This window comes from Chrysochloris asiatica, unplaced genomic scaffold (genome assembly GCF_000296735.1).
Source record: "Chrysochloris asiatica unplaced genomic scaffold, ChrAsi1.0 scaffold00052, whole genome shotgun sequence".
Lineage (NCBI taxonomy): Eukaryota > Metazoa > Chordata > Mammalia > Afrosoricida > Chrysochloridae > Chrysochloris > Chrysochloris asiatica.
This window is the reverse complement of record NW_006408570.1, coordinates 10,249,263-10,262,898: the sequence shown is the minus strand read 5'-3', so window position 1 is coordinate 10,262,898 and position 13,636 is coordinate 10,249,263. Positions and strand designations below refer to the sequence as shown.

The 13,636-nt window shown below is 38.6% G+C and overlaps 1 protein-coding gene across 3 annotated transcripts in view; it reads left to right on the top strand.

The window, feature by feature from the left end:
- The window catches only part of MEIS1 (Meis homeobox 1), a 179,870-nt gene that overhangs the window by 145,936 nt on the left and 20,298 nt on the right, over positions 1-13,636 (top strand). For all 3 annotated transcript variants that reach the window (XM_006862948.1, XM_006862947.1, XM_006862949.1), the window contains one exon: positions 2,372-2,448. In XM_006862948.1, coding sequence (XP_006863010.1) covers positions 2,372-2,448 — 77 coding nt within the window. The remainder of the gene's footprint in view (positions 1-2,371; positions 2,449-13,636) is intronic.

The window sequence follows — 13,636 nt, the reverse complement described above, 5'->3', positions numbered from 1 at the left end:
TCTTGAAAGCTTGTAAGCCAGTCACTTCTTGCCTTTGTAGCCCCCCACCCCCCATTTTGGGTAGCCAATGTCCAAGTTACCCATCCCTGTCTACTCTGTGTGTGGAGGGGGTGGGAATGATTGTTGCTGTAAGGACTTGTTCCCTCTTTTGAGCTACTGCTTCCATAGGTGTAGGTGTAGGCTTGGTTTTGAGGTAGGGACTTTAGAGTTGCACATAGAGTTAATCATTGGCTGTTACCAGAAATTTGGAAGTTTGAGTTCACCTGCAGGCAACTGAGTAGAAAGGCAACAGACTTCAGCTACAGAAAATCTTATAGAGCATAGTTCTCCTCTGACATCCATTGAGCCACCATGTGTCAGAAAAGACTCAACAGCAACTGGGTTTTTGGTTTAATTGAATGAGAAGAGCCATCTCATCAAGAAAACAAATAGCTTAAGCGGATATTTGAAGGAGTGATACTTTCCATTAAGGAAAAAGGAGAAAATCCGATGTTGGAGTGATGAGGTTGGGTGGTGATGAAAGCTGGGTCAAAGTTGGTATTTGTGCTGAGACCTGAAGATGACAATGGAGAAAGAGCTTGAGTGATAGCAACAGGCTTGGCAGAGGGGAAAGGAGGACAGAGGGGTCGCGTGGGGCTGAGGAGCAGGAGAGACCGCGTCTAAGAAGTGGGCATGGCTGGTTGGTGGGGCGTCTTGCAGGCTGTGCTGAGCAAGCAGGAGTGTTTTTAGCAAGCACATAAATGAGGATTTTGAAAGAGGTTTTGCCACATCCTTCTGTGAGAGTGAGGCGTAAACATTGGAAGTGATACAGGAAATATCACTGACTTGTGTCTATTGCTGATCATCCCTTCCCCTGACCAGCTTCTTCACCTGTATGTAATACAGGAGGGAAGATAGATTCCATTTATGTCCCTCAAAGAGATATAATGGGAATTAATTACCATCCGTTCTGTAATATACTGGGAGCTCTTTAGAGAAAAGCACTATATTCCATGAAAGCAAAGCTTTATTCTAATTGTATATGTATTGATTAAGTGACAATCAAAGATAATGCTTATAGGAAAAATTGCCATATCTCAGCTCTCCACACACACGAATCCCATCTGTATAGATACAGGATATATTTAAACTTACATATAAGAGCAATGAAGTGGTCATTACAAACCTCTTTAGCATCTAATCAGACATTATTAATGAGATTAAAAGCTATGTTAATTAGTTTCCAATAGACCAGAATTTTGTTTCAGTGACACAGATAGTTAAATTGAGAGTTGGGGGTGCCCGTTCCAGTTCATAATAGAACAGAGAGCTGACTATCAGAACAACTTTACTTTGGGAGAGTTTCTGGGATGCTTTATTTTGAGCTACCCGATGTCACCATACATGGAAATCATGTTCTCAGTTTTCCCCCAGGTTTTAGAAAGTGTATATTTCAAATTTAGATATAATTGACTATTGACTTTCTCCGCGGGAGAAAGATGAGGCTTTCTGCTCCCGTAAAGATTTACAGCCTCGGAAACCCTGTGTAGGGTCGCTAAGAGTCGGAACCGACTCCACGGCACATAACAACAACAACAATTGATCAAAAAGTGTGCTAAAATTAATTGCAGTAGAATTCTAAATTTTCTTACAGGGAGCTATGGGTTTTGTTTCATTAATTTATCCCGTAATACTCATTATCCATAGTAACTCATGAGGAACATAGTAAGGTTTGTTCTTGGCATACAAAATACGCTGCTCTTTGACTTTATATCGGCCTGTGCTCAGAATCCTAGTGGGTGTTGACTCTCAGATATGGAAACCAAGCTTGGTTGAATTTTTGTTTGTTTGTGCCTTGGTAAAAAGCTAAATGTGTTTTTGGTTTTTTTAACTGTAGTTAGTCTCCATTTTGATATTTGCATCCAGAAATACGATGTTTTGGAAGGAGAGGATTATGCTGACAAGGTGCTTAGCTACTAGGGACCTTCACTGAGACCGTTGGTTGAAATGGTTACATCTAGGGTCCTGTAAAAAGATGTTTTTATATGTTAAAATAAAAAGTATACCCTTATTTTCATCCTATATAATACAGGGAGGCTCATACTAAACTTCCTGCTTGCAACAAATATATATAAACCTGTTAAAGGATAAACTCAGTATCAAGGTTCTGCAAGTATCCTAAGTAGCTATTTATACACTTCAGTAATCTTTGTAATTGGCTTGTCTTTTACTGCCATTAATTAGATGATGTAGTATTCCATTAATAAGAGTGACACACCTCAGCATTTTTACCTTTAATTATAGACTTCACTAGACACTTAAGTTATTGACAAAATGGCCTGAATAGTGTCTGATGTACACATATCTTTTTTTTGTTGTTGCTCTCTTTCAGCACCCTTACCCTTCTGAAGAACAGAAAAAGCAGTTGGCACAAGACACGGGACTCACTATCCTTCAAGTGAACAATTGGTAAGTAATTTGGCTTTGTGTTTACACACAATCTGTTTTCCCCTCTGGCAGCAGCTAATGTTTTGCATTAAGAAGACACACCCAGTTGTTGCTGCTTTCCCTGGTGGCTTGTTGTTGATCCAAAGGTGAACCCAGACTGTTGACTGATAGGCGGGACACTTGCTAGTGAGGAAAATAAAACATTGTATAGTTTTCTACCTCCGTTGTAAATTGGCAGATTTTATACATAGTGTTAAGTATGCGGCCATTGGTTTCCATAAAGATTACAGCCTTGGAAATTCTTTGGGGCAGTTCTCTCCGTCTAATGGGGTCATTATGAGTAGGAACTGACTAAAGGGCAAGGGGTTTGGTTTGGTTTGGTTTATAGGTATGTGTTCATGGAGCTATGGAGGTTAAGTGCTCTGACTTCTAACAGAAAGGTCGGCAGTTCAAACCCACAGTCATTCCCTAGGAGAAAGATGTGATAATATATAAAGATGCTGTTGTTGATGATAGATGCTATCAAGTTGGTCCCAACTCATAGTGACTCTGTGTAGGGTTTCTGAGGGGCAGCTGGTGGGTTTGAACCTCCGACCTTGCAATTCAAACCAACCTTGGGGTCCATTGCTGACCAAACAGTGCCACACCAGGACTCCCTGTAAAGATTTACAGCCTTGAAAACCCAATGAGGCAGTTCTGCTCAGTTCGACAGGCTCACTGTGAGTGTGAATTATCACCTTGGCAGTTGATTTTGTTTTGTTTTGGTTTTTTGTCTAGATAAGTGTTTAGTTCACATTCATTATGTTTCTGTATCTCTCTTTATGGCTCCTTCTCCCTCCCCACCCCCACACACTTTCAACATAATCAGTACACACAGTTGTATCATCCTATTTTCTAGGAAACAAGAAAATTCACCATCCCATATCAATCAGGTTTTATATTCCTCAAATAACACAATTCAGTTAGGTTCTGCTAGGGCTGTATATTCAAGGATGGTCTCTCCTTTTCTCTTATCTCCAGTAAATTGAAAGAGAGAAATTATTTATGTTTGTGTTTTGAAGCTATGCAAACTTGACGTATCTCAGGGGTGTACACTACTGTTTCTGAATAAATGTGTAAATTCCTGATTGGGGATAGCTGTGATTATGTGCCAAGCTCCAGCCAATAATATTCTGACTTAATGTACATTAATGTGGCAACGAGGCTTTGAGAAAGTATGATGTATTGGCTTCTGTGAGTATGCTGAAAGTCAGGCTTCATATCATCACCCAGGGCTAGTGTAATATTTGAAGGGTATCGAAATCTAATATCCTCTAAACCTAAGTGTATCTAATTAATTGTCCTAATAGTTTCAGATTCATGTTTATAATGGGGAAACCTTATCCTCTTTGAAGTAAAACCCAGAAAAGGCCCAAAGCTTGGTTGGTGAGAGGGGAGAGCTAGGGAGGCATGATCTTGCAGACAGAACTATCTCTGTCTGTTCAATACATGTCAGAGATTAATATTACAGAATCTCTGATTACGTGGCCTAATCCATTTTGGTGAATAAATTTGTTCTTGATGTCTATTGCACCTACATTAACAGACCCTTCTCTGTTAGAGCGCCTGAGAGCCTTTGGGAGAGATTTCTGATATATTAAACCCCATTATAGAAAATGTAATTTCTGTCAATATAATCCTGTGTATTCTTCAATTTAGTATTTTAGAGATAACAAGCTACTTACAATATATTTGCCTTTGGAGGATTAATTTACAAAGTGGACTATCTGCAAGACACAGACTGACTCACATAAGCATTGCTTGTAAGGGTTATCAATTTCTATGACCTTACCGCAGCCTTGGGAGATCAATTTTTTGCAGCAGCTCTTTCAGTCAGTGGATAGGGAACCGATGGCAGGGTTACTACATCTAAATGTGTTACCAGGAGTACCTGCTGCTGCTAAAATGCTTTGGTTTTCTTGTTATTATATCTTAATTTTCTACAAGTTAGTGGCAATCTTTGAATTCAACCTTTCAAATTGTTCAAGTTGATATTATAGGGTAGACTGTATTTGGATGCATGTATAAATTCACATCTAAAAACAAAACGAAAATGTAAACTGATGGTGAGGTGATTTTAATACAATCCAAAGGCTACACAAACGTTGCATTTCTTTGGGAAATGTTGCAGATTGAGGGCAAAGAAGTGGTGGGGCCAGCTCTCTAATTAGGGAAGCAAAGTCTCTGCTGCTGTTCAAGTGATGTATCACACATGCCATCTCGCTTCCTCCTCAGTGTTGCTAGCAAACTCTGTCCAAAACAAGGTTACCAGAGAACACAATAAAGTACAAGTCACTTTCTCTGAGTGGACAACCTCACGATATATTTCTTGTGAATGCAGAGGCAGACAGAAGGTCCTGTGAGCCCCAGAAAAGCACATTTTTGTTTTCCAAGACTCTATACAAAATTATATATTGGAAATCATTGACTGTTCTCGGTCAGTTAATACAATCCTGCTTTCATGGTAGTTACAAAAAGAAAAAAAGATCCTTTAAAACATTATAGTTACAACACATACCAGAAAATAATTTTTATTTTAAGAGTATGTGGAGATGTTGCCCTGAACAACATATTGATATTCAATTCAGTTATATGCACAGGTATATCACTTAAAAGGAACCTGAGACTTTGGTCCATGGCCACCCTTCAGGTCTGGAATGGATGGGACTCAACTTGGAGGCCCAATTTTCAGTCAAGCAGTGAATAAATATGGAGAGGGGACAGAACACTAGTGAATTATGCTCACCATGGAATGGTTAACCCTTTAAGAACAAAAGGACAACATTTACCTGGGGACAAAGTTCAGAGGGGTTGGGAAGGAGGACAGAATGGAAATAGAAGGGAGGAAGTGGGATAACTCTCGTTCCATGGAGGGGATTGCAGTCCCTGAGATGAAACAAAGTGTGTGAATTGTTGGATGTAAAACTGATGATTTGCTCTATAAACCTTCATTCTTTTTACAATAAATTTTCTAAAAATTACTTTTACATTATGTGGGATGAAAATACAATTCTGTTCTTTAGTTAGGACCTTGTGTAGTATGTTTGTGTTTTCTGTACTTATTTGTGGAGTTAGAAGTGACTTTTGTTTGCACTTTGTTGCTATGTGTTTGACACCTATTTCAACTCTGACAACTTTGTGCTAGAGAATTTCCCTGAAGTAAGTAGAAATTATAATGGTGGTAGTATGCCGTGGAGTCTATTCTGACTCATATCAAGCCTGTATAGGGTTTCTGAGGCTGTAAATCTTAACAGGAGCAGAAAGCCTCATCTTTCTCCCGTGAAATGGCTGGTCGTTTTTAACTGCAGACCATGAGATTAGCAGCCCGACTCCTTTAGAAATCATAATAGTGGTTTGTTGTTGTTAAGTATGTGGAGTCAGTTCGGACTCATAGCGACCCTGTACAGGGTTTCCGAGGCTGTAAATCTTTACGAGAGCAGAAAGCCTCATCTTTCTCCCGCGGAACTGCTGGTAGTTTCGAACTGCTGACCTTGAGGTTAGCAGCCCATTTCGTAACCACTACAGTACCAGAACTCCTTTAATAGAGGTTAGTTTTGCTTGAATTTAAGGGGAAATGACATCCCCATGTTTGATTTGAATTTTAAAAGGCTTACTGATTCCGATCCAGACTTTCTACTTTTAAGGAATTGATAATACTTTGTTTAACCCCTTTAGACTTTGAGTAGGAAATCTGTTTCAAAAATGGGGAAACCCAAGTAGTACCACATAGAAACCAAAATGTTAGCGAATCTAAAATTGTGGCTTATTTGAATTCTAAAAAGCAGAATAAACATTGAGTGGTTTTGCTTTTACTTTATTGTAATAAAGAAATTATACAAAGCTTCTTGGAGAGTTTGTAATCAGTTTTCCTATATAAAACACCAGCCCAAGTTACTTCCTTCTGAAAAAACAACAACAAAAAATTCTTGTTAGTACTTCAGCAGTTTCCCTTCATCTCACTGAGCCACAACTTTTCAAAAAAATTGTATATTCCTTTCTGGATTTCTTATAACTTGTTAACACACATGTACATTTTTGTATGAGCTATGAGTCACTGTAAGTCACTGTTGGAGAGATTTAATAAAATGCCGAAGGGCAGTTGGGTGTAGATCAGTCATAATTATTGGCAGCAACATAACATATTGAAATATACAACATGTAAGTGAAAAATATAAACTCATGTCTGGTTGTTAGCTTGTCATAGAAACCCTGACTGACATAGCTTGAAATTAGATTTGGATTAGAAAACGGGACAAAAGTTTGCTGTATTATAATTATTCTTTCATTACATCACTAAACTAATTTTACTCTTCTTTAATTGACATATAAGTGATATATTCTACCTCCTTGGCTGAACATTTCTAAAGATGATGGGCCAGAGGTAGCTGCAAGAGGGAATTTAAATGTAAAATTAGAAAACCAATTTGATTATTTAAGGGAAATTTTGAGAGAAAAGAAATAATTATTGTTTATTTGGTCTACTTGTCAGAATAAAAACTGAAGGAAAAATCTTTTAGTTATATCATAGTTACAGAATTTGGGGCCTCTGATTGGATGTCAAATTCATTAGATGAGAAACCTTAGGCCAAGTGCATGTCAATAAATTATTTAGGGATTAAGGCAATTATGCAAACAGTTAAGGGAAAATATTTTACCTAAGTTATCCAAATATTTTAAATAAACATATATATTTTTGAAAGCCCTGACTTCCATAGCTAATTGTTTCAATATTTCAATCTAGCGTGCTAATTGTAGACTTAGTCTTAAAGCCTCATTACTTTTGAAATGTAATGTATGTCACAAATTTATATATTCTTCTTTCTTTGTTCTCCCACTTTCAATTGTAATTTGATCTCAAATTGATAAATAATTATATTTAGGGATTTTGAATTTTTCATTGTTGTCATAACAAACATTTTTAATTTGTTCTTCATCTAAATAGAAGCTTATAATCCAGGGATGGTTATTTCACTTTTTATATATTTAGGTTGAATTTTAAAGAGCACACACACTCAAAATGAATAGTAAGTGCATTTTTCCCTTAAATAGATGAACTTTCATTTTTCATATTGAAAATGTGAGTATATAATGGTTGAATAAAAGCTCCCTTGTATGTTTTCACACCAGCGTTGCAGGTCTGGGAATTCCGTATGATAAGAACCTGTGCTTCATGACTGTATCTCAGTTGCAGGAAGCCTTACACATATCCTGCCTCAGCAGAGTTTAGCATAGGGCATACTGAATGAATTTTACTGTTTTCTTATTTACTATTTCTCATCCAAACACTATCCCATTAAGGAATAACGTTAACGATTAGATTATTCCTTTATGCTTTAAGAAGGCAATATGGGTTTTAGGTGCAAAGTATGTATTATATGTGAAATACAATCTGCATATGGAGAGAAACATCACTTTCTAGTACCATAAAAATCAAATCCAGTTCAGTCCTGTTGATTCCAATTCATGACCAACCCATATTTATTGTCCAAGTAGAACTGCACTCCATAGGGTTTCCAATGGCTGCAAACTTATGAAGTAGATCTTCAGACCTTTCTCTCGAGACTCCACTGGGTGGATTTGAACCACTGACCATTTTGTTAGTAACTGATTGCAAATCTTTCAGGTTTGTTGTTGTTGTTAGGTGCCATCGAGTCAGTACCGACTCATAGCAACCCTGTGCACAGCAAAATGAAACACTGCCCTATCCTGTGCCAACCTCACTATTGTTGCTACGCTTGAGTCTATCGATGCTGCCACTTGGCCAATCCATCCCATTGGGGGTCTTCAGCTTTTTCTGTGACCCTCCACCTTACCAAACATGATATCCTTCTCCAGTGACTGGTCCCTCCTGACAATATGTCCAAAGCATGAGAGACAAAGTTTGACCATCTTGGCCTCTAAGGAGGGCTCTGGCTGCACTTCTTCCAACACAGATCTATTGGTTCTTTTGGCAGCCCATGGCACTTTCAATATTCTCCTCCAACACCATAACTCAGAAACATCAATTCTTCTATGGTCTTCCTTATAAACTGTCCAGCTTTCACATGCATATGAGGTTATTGAACATACCATGGCTTGGGTCAGGCACACCTTAGTCCTCAAGCTGATGTCTTTGCTTTTCAACGCTTTAAAAAGGTCTTGTGCAGCAGATTTGCCTAATGCAATACGTCCTTTTGATTTTTTGACTGCTGCTTCCATAAGGGTTGATAGTTGATCCAAGAAGAATGAAGTCCTTGACGTCAATCTTTTTTCTGTTGATAAGAATGTTGTTTATTGGTCCAGTGGTGAGGATTTTTGTTTTCTTGACATTGAGATGTAATCCATAGCAAAGGCTGTGCTCTTTGATCTACATCAGTAAATGTTTTAAGTCCTCTTCACTTTCAGCAAGCAAGGTTGTATCGTCTGCATATCGCAGGTTGTTAATGAGTCTTCCTCCAATCCTGATGCCACATTTTTCTTCATGGAACCCAGCTTCTTGGATTATTTGCTCAGCATACAGGTTGAATAAGTATGGTGAAAGAATACAACCTTGTCGCACACCTTTCTTAATTGTAAACCATTCAGTGTTCCCATGTTCTGTTCTAACAACTGCCTCTTGGCCCATGTACAGATTCCTCATGAGCACAATTAAGTGTTCCAGAATACTCGTACTTCTCAATGCTGTCCATACCTTGTCATGATCCTAATATCTGGATTGACACTGTACAGAATTCTCACAGCTCTAGAGTTCACAGATTTAGTATACATACCATATTTTTCTAGTTACTTCATTTACTGCCTTCAAAAACACCAAGCATTCAGGCATTACTTCTCGTTTATTACTAGTGGGGGAAAAAAAAAAAAAGAAAAAAGTATGTTACCCTTAGAGGTATGTGCCACTGGCAGGTAAGAAAATGTAAACTTATTTTTAAGAAAATAGGATCTTTATTGTAACAAACAGATTCAACTGGTAAAGGTCAAGTTTTTTTCTGAGTTATTACAATGATGCAGCAAATACTTTTATAAGTAATCAAATATTCTATAAATATAGGTACCTGTTTAGAAGTAAATGTTAAAACATTCACAAATTATCCCTTCAACTTCTGCGATCTGAAAATCAATCAGGGGTCAGAAGGTTTCATAGAATTGTTCGGCTTTTTCATCCAACATAATTTAATAATACGTTTACAGATGTTGTTTAAACATTAGACACAGATTGTTTTGTCAATAAAGCTAAACAGAGGCATGACACAAAAGCAAGGGGAACAGATGTAAAATATAGTGCAGCGTGCAAGATGCACTGGGTCACTTGCTTGCTATTCAACTACAAAATGAAGTGTGTTGAGGAGGGTGGTTTTCTTTGCCCCAGAATCATCAAGGGATGGAAAAAGCTTCACACACACACTCACACACAACACACATATGAAGTCATTTTATTAAGCAGGTGGTTTTAACTTTTTCCCTTGAGAATGTAAGTGTAGCCTCCATTTAAGGTAGATTTCTTAATTGATCAATAAAGTAACAGGTGCAATATTTTTAAAAAATGAAGAAGAAGCCGAGGAAATATAAATAGAATAGCTCCCCAGCACTTTGCAGAATATGTTGTTGTTCTCCAATTCTTGGTTAATTGCTATGCTTTTCACCTTGAGTGTCAATTCTAATAATATTGCCTTTACAGGCATACTCCGGGTTTAGATTACAGCAATCAGTAATAGTCACTAGATAAAATACTGTCTCATTGCTCATAAGAAAATATTGAAATCAGTCAAAAAAAATGTTTAGCTTGCATATTGCTTGAGACAGAGCTGGCAGGGTGCCAGGCAGTCAGGGTATTATTAGGGGAGCTGAGCAAATAGCTTGCAGGGAAAAGAGCTGTGAATTTAGAAACCTTCAGGTATTGCCATGTCAAGGAGTCTTAGGAGTTCAACAGAGACACTGCTTTTGTCTGCAGGTTAAAAAAAAAAAAATTCCAGTAAACAATCCTTTTTGAAAATGACTCTGCAGTCTTCTAAACATGCTTTGTTGTAAGTTTTACACTGTAAGTTTACTCAGAGCATTTCCCTACTGTGTAAAAGCATGTCCTTAATACTGGCAAAGATAGAAACCCCGGATGCAGACAAAAGTGTTTGCCCACTGGGCTCCGTAGAAAACCCCTGCGCCTTCTACCTGGAATGTAGGTGAGGAGAGAAACAGAAGCAGGTGGATTTGAAAAATTCAAAGACTTTTGTGTAGCCAGCATTCAAAGGCTGTTCCAGAGGTTTTCAAGAGAATAAGACAACAGTGTGATGCCTGAAGTGGAGAGCCTGTAGGTACAACCTGGGGAAGTACTTTGGGGCCACTTAGGGTTGGAGTTCAAGTGAGACACAAAGCTGAGTGAGCAGGAAGCCAGATTTATCTTGCATATCTCAGGTTTCAGAGAATCTACGCTTTCTTTCAAGGTAGTTAAACCAGGGGCTTTGTGATTGATTCTGAATCCAGTGCACAGGTCAGCATGCCTTCTTCTTGTTGTTAGATGTTGTCCCGTCCGTCCATTCCAATTCATAGTGACGCTCTGTACAACAGAATGAGATACTGCCAGATTCTGTGGATCTTCTCTCTTGTTGGAATGTTTGAGCCCGTTGTTTCAGCCCCTGCGCCAAACCAATCTCATTGAGTGACTTTTTTTTTTTATTTCCTTTTTTTCTGCTGACCCTCTCCTTTACCAAGCATGATGTCCTTTTCTGGGGACTGGTCCTTTCTGATAGCATGTCCAGAATATGAGAGGTGAAGTCTCATTATCCACTGTTTTAAGGAACATTCTGGCTGTATTTCCAAAACAGATTTGTTTGTTCTCCTGGCAATGTGCAGTATTCTTCACTAACACTGTAATTCAAAGGCATCATTCTTCTTCAGTCTTCCTTGTGGTGAGTCTTAATTGATCCAGATTTGTTATCTTCAGTGTCTTGGTCAGAGAAATGGAGTGAGCTCCTTGTGTTCCATGCAGGAGTCCAGCAAAGCAGGACTTTACTCCCGTTTCCTTGCAGGGGACAGAGACGTGAGAGAGCAGAGAGGAAGTGTGGTCCAGGGGAAAGAGTCTGACTTGACAATGCCCCATCTACACACAACTTGGGAAGGAATTATCCTATAAGCCTCATGACAACATAAAATCTACAAATAAGATGGGAGGGTAAGGAAGATGAGGAGACATGCAGGGAAAGAACACTTGGAGTCAGAACTTTTCATCTGTCTGATTATAGGGGTGTCCTTGCTAAGTTACCTTATCTCTATGAGCAACAGTTTCTAAACATTCACTTTGTGACTCTTTGCCTCAAATTATTACATAGACCGGGATATTAGAGGTGGAAGAGGTCTTAGAGACATCGTCTGCTTTACAGCGTGCCAGTAGAACTAGTTGTCAGCCTCTTCCAGGAGTCCCTGTATGATGTAAATGGTTAAGCCCTTGACTACTATCCAAAAAGTACCAAAACAGACCTGGCAGTCTGTTTCTGAAAGATCACAGTCTTGAAAATGCTATTGAATACATTTTCACTCTGCATACATGGGGTCCTGTGAGTTGGAATTGATGCAATGGCAGCTTTCAGTTCTAATATTCCAGTCTCCATAATAATGTGAAGGGGCGCTGGGGTGCAGTGGGTAAGTGGCTTGGCTGCCAACAGAAAGACTGATGGTTCGAACCCCCAGCAGCAATTGGGGAACTGTTTCCATAGAGATTATAGCCTAGGAAATCCATGGTGCTGGCCTACACTGTTCTGTAGAGTTGCAATGAGTCAAAATTGACTCCATAGCACACAACAACGTATGAAAATGTAACCCCAAAGTAAACAAGGTTCAGAAACTGACTGTATTTCCAATGTTACCCTGGGAGTAGGGGAAAAAAAAAAAACACATCCTTCTGTAAAGAGACAAACAGAAAAATTAATTAAAAAGTTGTTGCTTTTCCTCATGTTAAATAAGCAAATCAAAGACTGTAAAATAAAATCTAGATGAAATTAAACATTATCACAAGACATGAAAAACATGTGTGCTGTCATTTTAGGATCCACAATAAAGATAAATCAGTTGTTTTTAGCAGTGTGCTGTGAGTCTGTGAAGGGCATGACAGATAATAGGCTTGAAATTTCTGAAGTTATTGTACAGCCAAATTTGTTTTTTCCTCAGGCAGTCAATCTTTTTCTCTAGTAATTTTGTACATGACAAACTTTTTAGTGGGTGCATTAATAATCTATAAGTAATGGGTTGTCAGGTGTCAGTTAGATAAGATTAAAAGACTATTTAAGCATTATGCATTTGCTTCTTTGCATGAATTTTATAGGTCAGGAGAAATAACTCTGAATTGCGGTTGTATGCTTTCTCTCTCTCGCTTGGCTCTCCTCCAAGTATACATGGAAGAACTGTATTGCATTACATAAGTCCGGCATGTAGGAGCAGATTTGAAACTCACACTATGTGAATCAAGGGGACAACTGTCTCCACTGTCTTCTGTAAACAAATTTTCGTTTTTTAAAATGTTACTCTTTATGTTCTCAAAGGAAACTCTGTAAGGGAGAGAAAGCCTCAGCTGAGAGGGTATTGAAACTTTAAGCATTAGTAGTTTCCTAGCAAAGTCAGATTTAGGTTTGTTCTTGTCAAATCGGTCTTAAGTGTGTTTACAGACAGTTTGCCTTTCTGGTATTTTCTGCTTGCTCAGACCTGATCTCCACCTAGTTTGTGTCAACAGTTGCTGGGGCTGGTGTTCGGTGATTAACCATTGAGCACCGAAGTGCTAAGGAGCTCAGAGCTGTGCCCACAGAGACTCTCTCTAGCTCTCTTAACTTACATCATCATCTTGCTTCAGGCTGCCCCTACATAAAACAAACACCATTTTTGAGTGATTAAAAAGTCAGCCTGAAATATTAAAAATGGGGCAAATGCTGCCTCCTTGTTGAATAAAACAATTTTCTCAAAAGTGGCATGGAGCCAGGGGTGCAGGGAAACAGAGTGTCTCTAAGTGGGTACCCTTGTTTCAGATCCTGTCAGAATCCATCCAGTGCGTGAATGCTCTAGAGCTTTTGGTAGATGCTTGGGGGGCTGGGAAGGTTGTTTTCCCGCTTTTTTACTGTCTAATGAGAAAGAGAACATTAAACAAAAACAAAAACAATCCAACAACATGTTGTTGTTGTTAAGTGCCGTGGCGTCAGTTCCAACTCATAGC